Raw genomic sequence first — 9300 nt, forward strand, 5'->3', positions numbered from 1 at the left:
GTGTGTTAAGCCTTATATAAGCCCTATGTTAACCTTAAAACCCTTATTAAGCCCTAAATGTTGAGTTATTACATTTCCATTTATATATTGTTATGTCGATTATAACCTTCCATTGTACCATTTCGTTATACTTGTACCATTTGTCTCCTATATATACACAATAAAGGAAATGTAGTCTTTAAATTATCAAATCTTGTCTTATACAATGTATTCATTGTAAAAGGAGGTTTCCACCTAGAAGTGGATGGAATTATTGTTTTCTTGTCATCTTTAAGGCAAAAGCTTCATAACATTTTATTTCATGAAATATATTCATCACCAATATTTATTATCTCATGAATAGTTTTCTCATGTTGGGTTTTAAACCAATCTCTATTACAAATTATATTAATAAATTCTCGTGTCTATAAACAATGCATTACAATCATCTATTTTTGCTAATAGGGCTACATCTAAAACAAACAACTTTAGACTTTTGTGGTCATCACTTACCTTCACTTCTCTACTAACAAAGTTGTTTTCTTATTTTCTATATTTGGACATGTACCATTATGTACATGCCACAATAGTTACATGCATCATTCTTCTTAAAACTAATAGATATCTTTGATGAAACTACGTAAAGTTTTCATCATTTATACTTTACCCATGGCTTTCCTTGTATGCTTACTTGCTTTTAACCATAAAAACCAAATTTGAAATTTGAAATTTGTTGTCAACACTACTTTTTCTTGTATAAAGGTAACTCATCAAACTAAGGTGCTCTCTCTCTCTACAAGAGTAGTGATAAATACTTAATATTATTGCAACATACCATTTAATGTTACAATAAATAGATCATTATATGTTATTTCCTCATCAATGTCACCCAATTTATCTTTTAAATATTTAATTCTAAATAGATAATGATTATTTTTTTTTCATTTTCTTCCATTTTATTTAAAAGAAACTTGCTCTTCAAAAGTACAACTCCATTTGTATTTACCATTTCCTACAAACTCTTTAAAGCCTCCCATGTCTCACTTATGTCTTACATTTTCTTATATGGGGAAATATAATTTCTTTCACAAGCATTCTCAAGAAAACATTTCCCTTTTCTTCGAATCTTGTACTAAGGTAGTATGTGCAACTAGTTTAGCTTCACTTCCCCTCATAATTCCCATATATTGTATCATTTCAACAAAGTGTGCAATACTTCCAATTTATATAATTCAATCTAACTTATTTTCTTCATTTAGATAGAAGTTGATTAGATTTGACATGGCTAAGTAGCTAAATAAATAAGAAGGCTTTTTATGCACAACATTTTTCACAATATTGTCAAAGGATCTTAGCTCGAGTGGTTTGGTGAACAATTTGTTTCCCTAAATTCGTGGATTCAATCTAGAGAAATGTTGTAACCGTCTCATTTATGACATTTATGAAATAGATTTTTTCAAAAGAAAAAAACATTGGTAATTTCTATTAAACAAAAACAGTGCCAATACATTTTCCATATGATCTGTAGAATCCAAAACCTCAATGAAGAGATCAGCCAAGTCTCACCAAAAACCGTAGCTTGAAGCAAAATACCAGCCAGGTTGTTGAACAAGTCTAAAAGATATACGGGATGGAGCCAAATATCATGAAACAAAAAATATACATGACAATCCATACGTCTTCTTCCCATGAGCAAAGAGAGTCCAAACACGAAGGACCAAAACTGGCCTAGCAAGGACCAAATAACATGCAAGAAGATAATATGATATACAAAAACCAAACAGATAAAGGTGCCAAGCATAATATGACATCTGAGATCAAAGAAAATCATGGCGCATTGCATCTTCTTATTATGGCATTTATGAAATACTTGTATGTGGTGTAATAGCCACAGCGAATATTTAAAAGTTACACAGAGATTTTGTCCTAGAACCCAAAACCAAGAAACCCATATTGATTTTTTATTATATTCATTTCAATGTTACAATACATTATATATATGTTGAAACATTCATTAAACCCCTAATCTATTAGCCCTCAATTAGAGCATAATTGTAGTTCCCTTGACCGGATCTACAAAATACCATGGGAAAATTATCATACATAAAACCATGCGCAAAAAAATGGGGGTCAGCCAACCATTAGTGGGTCCACCCAAAAAAATGGGGTGTTAGCCCAAACCCCATGCATGGGGGCAGTGGACCCCTTGTAAACCCCCTCGGCGAGGGGCATTGTCGCCCCCTTGCGACTCCCCCACCCCCTCCTCTCGTTGCACTTGGCACATCATAACAAAACGTGGGTTTAGTTGTGCAAAGAATATAACACATACCCGCATAACCAATGGCAATATTTCAATCAAAGCTATTTTACAAGAGATTAATGAAAAGGGGAAACCATACTAGAATGAAAAATAACCCTGGAAACAAGGATTAAGCCATTGAGAAATTAAGCAATTGATGAGTACCTCATTAAAAGGAAGAACCTACTCGAATGGAAGAGATGACATGAAAATATGAGTCATATAGAAACACCCACAATTGGTCAAGTGTTGAGGACAACACTTGTTTGAAGGGGGGGGGGTGTTAAGCCTTATATAAGCCCCATGTTAACCTTAAAACCCCTTATTAAGCCCTAAATGTTGAGTTATTACATTTCCATTGCTATATTGTTATGTCGATTATAACCTTCCATTGTACCATTTCGTTATACTTGTACCATTTGTCTCCTATATATACACTATAAAGGAGATGTAGTCTTTAAATTATCAAATCTTGTCTTATACAATGTATTCATTGTAAAAGGAGGTTTCCACCTAGAAGTGGATGGAATTATTGGTTTCTTATCATCTTTAAGGCAAAAGCTTCATAACATTTTATTTCATGAAATATATTCATCACCAATATTTATTATCTCATGAATAGTTTCCTCATGTTGGGTTTTAAACCAATCTCTATTACAAATTATATGAATAAATGCTCTTGTGTCTATAAACAATGCATTACAATCATCTATGTTTGCTAATAGGGCTACATATAAAAAAAACAACTTTAGATTTTTGTGGTCATCACTTACCTTCGCTTCTCTATTAACAAAGTTGTTTTCATATTTTCTATATTTGGGCATGCACCATTATGTACTTGCCACAATAGTTACATGCATCATTCTTCTTCAAACTAATAGATATCTTTGATGAAACTACGCAAAGTTTTCATCATTTATATTTTACCCATGGCTTTCCTTGTATGCTTACTTGCTTTTAACCATAAAAACCAAATTTGAAATTTGAAATTTGTTGTCACCGCTACTCTTCTTGTATAAAGATAACTCATCAAACTAAGGTGCTCTCTCTCTCTCTCTACAAGAGTAGTGATAAATACTTAATATTCTTGCAACATACCATTTAATGTTACAATAAATAGATCATTATATGATATTTCCTCATCAATGTCACCCAATTTATCTTTTAAATATTTAATTCTAAATAGATAATGATTATTTTTTTCATTTTCTTCCATTTCATTTAAAAGAAACTCGCTCTTGAAAAGTACAAATCCATTTGTATTTACCATTTCCTACAAACTCTTTAAAGCCTCCCATGTCTCACTTATGTCTTACATTTTCTTATATGAGGAAATATAATTTCTTTCACAAGCATTCTCAAGAAAACATTTCCCTTTTCTTCGAATCTTGTACTAAGGTAGTAAGTGCAACTAGTTTAGCTTCACTTCCCCTCATAATTCCCATATATTGTATCATTTCAACAAAGTGTGCATTACTTCCAATTTATATAATTCAATCTAACTTATTTACTTCATTTAGATAGGAGCTGTTTAGATTTGACATGGCTAAGTAGCTAAATAAATAAGAAGGCTTTCTATGCACAACATTTTTCACAATGTTGTTAAAGGATCTTAGCTCGAGTAGTTTGGTGAACAATTTGTTTCCCTAAATGCGTGGATTCGAGTATCTGGAGAAATGTTGTAACCGTTTCATTTATGAAATTTATGAAATAGATTTTTTCAAAAGAAAAAAACATTGGTAACTTCTATTAAACAAAAACAATGCCAATACATTTTCCATATGATCTGTAGAATCCAAAACCTCAATGAAGAGATCAGCCAAGTCTCACCAGAAACCATAGCTTGAAGCAAAAAACCAGCCAGGTTGTTGAAAAAGTCTAAAAGATATACGGGATGGAGCCAAAGATCATGAAACAAAAAATATACATGACAATCCATACGTCTTCTTCCCATGAGCAAAGAGAATCCAAACACGAAGGACCAACATTGGCCTAGCAAGGACCAAATAACATGCAAGAGGATAATATGATATACAAAAACCCAAACAAAGGAAGGCACCAAGCATAATATGATATTTGACATCAAAGAAAATCATGACACATTGCATCTTCTTATTATGGCATTTATGAAATACTTATATGTGGTGTAAAAGCCACCGCCAATATTTAAAACTTACCACTAATCGAATATTCTCACTGCCACTTATAACATAGTATCAATATTGTTTACCAAATATCAATTATGTGCCAACCTCGAAATAGTAACAATTATGACAATTTAGTAAGGATTACATTTCTTTCATTTATAACATAGAAGAGATAAGCACATCAATTATCTACAAACCTCAAAATTTGTTAATAACAGTAACAATTTACTAGCAATTGCATTCCTTTCATTCATAGCATTCAACACTAAGGGGTCCGCATATAAGGATATAATCAAATGCAATCGCCAATTATCTACCAAACTCATACAGTAACAATTTACTAACAATTGCATTCCTTTCATTCATAGCATTCAATAGTAACAATTTACTAGCAATTGCATTCCTTTCATTCATAGCATTCCACACGAAGGGATCCGTCCGCATATAAAGATATAATCACGGAGTAAAATCAAGAAAGACATTTAGTGCTATTCTAGAAGAAACCAAAAAGCAATGAGTAAAGCCGTTTTGAACATGAAAGAGATTGAACCTGGAAACCACTTTGAACATTGAACATGAGATTAGCCCCATGGTATGCCGCCCCTGACCTACTCCCAAATAAATAAATAAAACAGAGTGACACAGTGTGAACCGGCCCTACCTACTCCAAAATAAATAAATAAAACAGTGTGACACACTGTGAACCGGCCCTGACCTGCTCCCAAATAAATAAATAAAACAGTGTGACACCCTGAACAATAATGTTTGTTTTAAAGAGACTATGCAGAGGCGGGAAAAGAGGTTCTTTCCTGAATTTGTAAAATTTCTTCATCCTCGCAAAATATCTTCAGCCATTTCCTCTCCGGTAAAGCACACTCCGTCTGCCGCTCTGTCTCCGTCTCCTCCTCACTCTCCTGAAGTGGGGTCCATACTTCCTTCAGATATTTTAAAGTTTTTGTAACACCTGGCAGCTCCTCTAGTTGTATATTAATACACCCCCTTATGTCCAGCTTTTCGAGGCTTGGAAGACCATCGAGCCCTCCTATTTTCTTCAGTGTACTACAATACCTTAGGTCGAGAGTTACAAGTGTTCTTGGCAATGCTCCAACCTCTACCAGATCGTTACAAGACACGATGGTGAGATCCTGAAGGTTCCGGCAAACACCTTCAGGGAAGAATACCTCTGAAATTTCTACGCGGTACAGCTCTAACTCCCTGAGCTGAATCATGCCTTTGTTATGCAGTTCACTCCATGCTCTTTCATGGCCTCTGGACTCTTCGACCTCGCTAAATGGCAGTTCGCGTAAAGGGCAATAATGTACCCTTAAAATTTTAAGACTGTTCAACTTCATGACAGCTGATGGTAAGTACTGTATTCCACATTTCACTATGTTCAACTCTGCCAACCGAGTCAGCAGTCCAACGGAATCAGGCAAACATTGCAATTGCTTGCATTCATGGAGCACCAATTCCTTCAAACTGGTGAGGTTACCGAGAGAATATGGCAGCATTTTCAACAAATGGGATCCTAAACTCAGAACTTCTAAACTGGTTAGGTGTCCAACATCGTTCCGCATCTCTTTTATCTCTGTCCCCGACAAATTTAATCTTTGCAAAGACCGTTGACGCCCAATTTGGGGAGGCAACTTTGCCATTTGAAGACAACCTTCTAGGTCTAAGCATTGAAGCGTGGTGATATTTCCAAGTGATCGGTTGGAAATGGTCAAATTGCAGCAACCCTTCAAATGCATATGTTTAAGTTGCATTAAATTCCCCAAGGATTCTGGAAGCAACTTCAAACTTTTGCACCAACTTAAGTCCATGTATTGGAGATTTGTTAAGCTCCCCATGGAATTTGTTAGCGGCTCCAAACTTTCACACATCCGCATACTGATGTGCTGGAGATTTATCAAATTTCCAATTGAATCGGGAAGCATCTTCAACCTTTTGCAATAAGACAGATCTATCCGCTGGAGGTTTGTTAAATTCTCAAAGGAGAATGGGAGTATTTCCAAACTTTCACACATCGACAAATCCATATGGTGGAGATTTGTCAATTTTCCAAAGGATTCAGGAAGCATCTTCAATGTTTTGCAGTAAGACAGATCACACAGCTGGAGATTTATTAAATTACCAAATGAACATGGAAGATTCTGCAATTTGTGGCACCATTTTAACTCTAGATGTTTCAAGGACCGTAGACAACCAAATTCCTCTGGTAGGGTTGTTAAATGCGTCCCCTCGACCTCTGTTTGATTCAAAACAATCTTTTCCAAGTACTTCAACCGCGCTACTGACTTTGGAAACTCTGAAAGTGGAGCATAAATTGTCAACTCTCGCAACTGCAGAGGTGCCTACAATTTTCACATTTCAATCATAAGCAAGATTAAAATAGCATGATTATCATTTGCAAATTACTGCATCTAAACATAAATATATATATAAATACCTGATATTCACGTTCCCACAATTTTTTCAGGTTTCTCCCAGCCACTTCTAAAACTCTGAGGTCGCGCATTGGAATCCATGAAGCCAGGGAAGAGTGAGGACATTCATTCCAACGGAGCCATATGAGCTGTGGTGACCGCACGCAGGTCAATATGGTTTCCACAAATTCGCCTTCAGCTTCAAGAAGTTGCAATTTACTGATTCCGAACACCTCATGACTGGAACTTTTGTTCACTGACGATAATCTCTCATCGCCAGTATCTTCAAGGGTGGACCAAGGAGACATCTTAATTCCCCGAACTTCGGTGGACTTTACCTGTACGTCCTTCAGAAACAATGAACAATTATAGTGCGGCCTGTGCCAGATTACTCTGAATAAAAAATCTCGAACGTTACTGACACATTCAAAGGTTGGCGTGATTGATGCATTTCTTGATGATGTTCGCTCCAACAAATCACGAAAAGCTTGAAGGTCCTCTATGTGATGCCAAAGACGAGGAGGCATGGATTTTCGCTCAGCAATATTTCTTGCCAAGTCTCGCAGGTGATCGTGCATTCTTATTTTGTTTTCACTGTCTACCTCGACAAGACACTTGTTTTCTAGACCCCTAAGAGCCACCAAACTTTTCCAGCCTGATCCATCCCATATTCTTAAGGCTGTATCCTTGTCTTTTCCTATAAAAAAACAAGCAATATCTAAAAAGATCTGTTGCTCCTCATGGTCGAGTGAATCATAACTAATTCTAAGCCTGTTGTGTATTTCAGTAGGCCATAGTTTATCCAATTGCTTTTTCCAGTACAATTTGTCATTTACACCGTAGAGAAGAGATCCTAACACTTTCAAACACAAGGGCAAACCATCGCAGACCCATAAAAACTCATCTACCAGACCTTTAAATTCCTGTGGTGGATATGGCTGAGAGAAGGCATGGAAACAGAAAAGCTCTCGGGACTGTGATCTATTGAGGCCCTCTAGTCGATATATTGACGACTCTTTTACTCCTACCCTTGTGAGGACACCCTTGTCGCGAGAGGTAATCAAAATTAAGCTTTCAGGGTTAAGCCCATCAACCCTATCCCTGATTGGCAATAAGGCATTTAGTTGATTGGGATGATCAACATCATCTAATATTATGAGCGCGTGACAAGCTGTGAGAATCTTTTTTAGAGTCTCTACACCACGTCCTTCGGCACTCTCAATTTTGATATTTATATGTTTCCAGTCCTTAATAATCTCTACTTCTCCTTCAGCACTCTCATTTTTAGGATTTATAGGTTTCAAATCCTTAATAAGTTTGTTCTGCAAATAATTCAGAGACGTTTTGCGAGCATTCTCTCACATCAAATATAAAAGCTGAACCGCTGTAGTCTGACCTCTTACAGTTGAAAAATTGCTTGGCCAACGTGGTCTTTCCAACTCCCCCGGGGCCCACGATCCCCACAACTTTGCCTTCAGAGTGCTCCTCCTGCTTCTCTGATAGCACTGACTTTTCGAAGTCTTCCATTTTTTCTGCCAAACCGATTGGATATTTTGCCACATCCAACGGTGTTTTGGGAACCTTCCTCACCACTGTTTGCACAACCATATCCAAGAGTTTGTTTTGGTCCCTGAATATTCATTGATCGAGAATATAAGAGGAAAAGCAAAGCAAAAAACCAAAAACATCCCATCAACGAATCCATTAAATTAAGAACTAACACGGATTAGCCACTGGGAAATGCTCACCCGTTACAGGCGTCCAGCGAGAAACCGCTTATATTTGCAGTACGAGAAAGAGCGTTTCTCCAATTTTGAATAGTGTTGACGGACGTGCGTGGCTTCTTTTGTTCATGGTTGCGCAGGGCTTCAGCGAATGCTCCGTCATTATCGATGCCCGTGCACCTCAGATCGGAAGGCTTCACGCCATAGAACACGGGAACAATGGTTCTCTCCGACTCCAGCATGAGAACGAGCTCGTCAAGGCTCCCTTTCGATTGTGCATAATTCTGGGAGAATATCGCAACGTGGACAGAGGCAACTCCAATAGCTGCTTCTATTCGAGAAGCAACTTTGTGTCCAACGTCCAATTCCGACAGAAATACTCGCAATCCATGGGAAATAAGACGCCGGCATAGAGGGGTGCCAAACTTTTTCTTCACAGCAGGGCCAGGATAATTCACAAACACATCGTAATTGACATACGAAGACGAACCAGAAGTAGCGGCAGCTGAAGAATCGTGAGGGGAGTGTGCCATCGAAACTGGAATTTCGATGAATGGATAGGGAGAGATGAGAATAAAGATGGGATGCGCAGGGAGGCAATAGCGAGGGAGATCGATGAAATTGCGGAGCTGAAGCTGCAAACTAGCAAACAGAAGGGGCTTTAATGCCTTCCAACGGAAAGCTGTCGGTCATTGCCAACCACGCTACACAGCAAGGCACCTCCT

General features: G+C 37.2%; 2 protein-coding genes across 2 annotated transcripts; both read right to left on the bottom strand.

Moving 5' to 3' along the window:
* Positions 1 to 4817: 4817 nt before the first annotated feature.
* On the bottom strand, positions 4818 to 8143 carry LOC149216486 (uncharacterized). Its single transcript, XM_089392798.1, has 2 exons — positions 6875 to 8143; positions 4818 to 6779 (listed from the first exon to the last, which is right to left on the bottom strand). The coding sequence occupies exons 1-2, from the start codon at positions 7427 to 7429 to the stop codon at positions 5205 to 5207; spliced, it is 2130 nt and encodes a 709-aa protein (XP_089248924.1). The 5' UTR covers positions 7430 to 8143; the 3' UTR covers positions 4818 to 5204.
* On the bottom strand, positions 8143 to 9299 carry LOC149216487 (toll/interleukin-1 receptor-like protein). The gene is made up of 2 exons (XM_089392799.1): positions 8600 to 9299; positions 8143 to 8481 (listed from the first exon to the last, which is right to left on the bottom strand). The coding sequence occupies exons 1-2, from the start codon at positions 9106 to 9108 to the stop codon at positions 8160 to 8162; spliced, it is 831 nt and encodes a 276-aa protein (XP_089248925.1). The 5' UTR covers positions 9109 to 9299; the 3' UTR covers positions 8143 to 8159.
* Position 9300: the final 1 nt, after the last annotated feature.

The sequence above is a fragment of the Pinus tabuliformis genome, chromosome 1_1 (genome assembly GCF_031772625.1).
Source record: "Pinus tabuliformis cultivar Carrire ecotype Pingquan chromosome 1_1, CPIR1, whole genome shotgun sequence".
NCBI lineage: Eukaryota > Viridiplantae > Streptophyta > Pinopsida > Pinales > Pinaceae > Pinus > Pinus tabuliformis.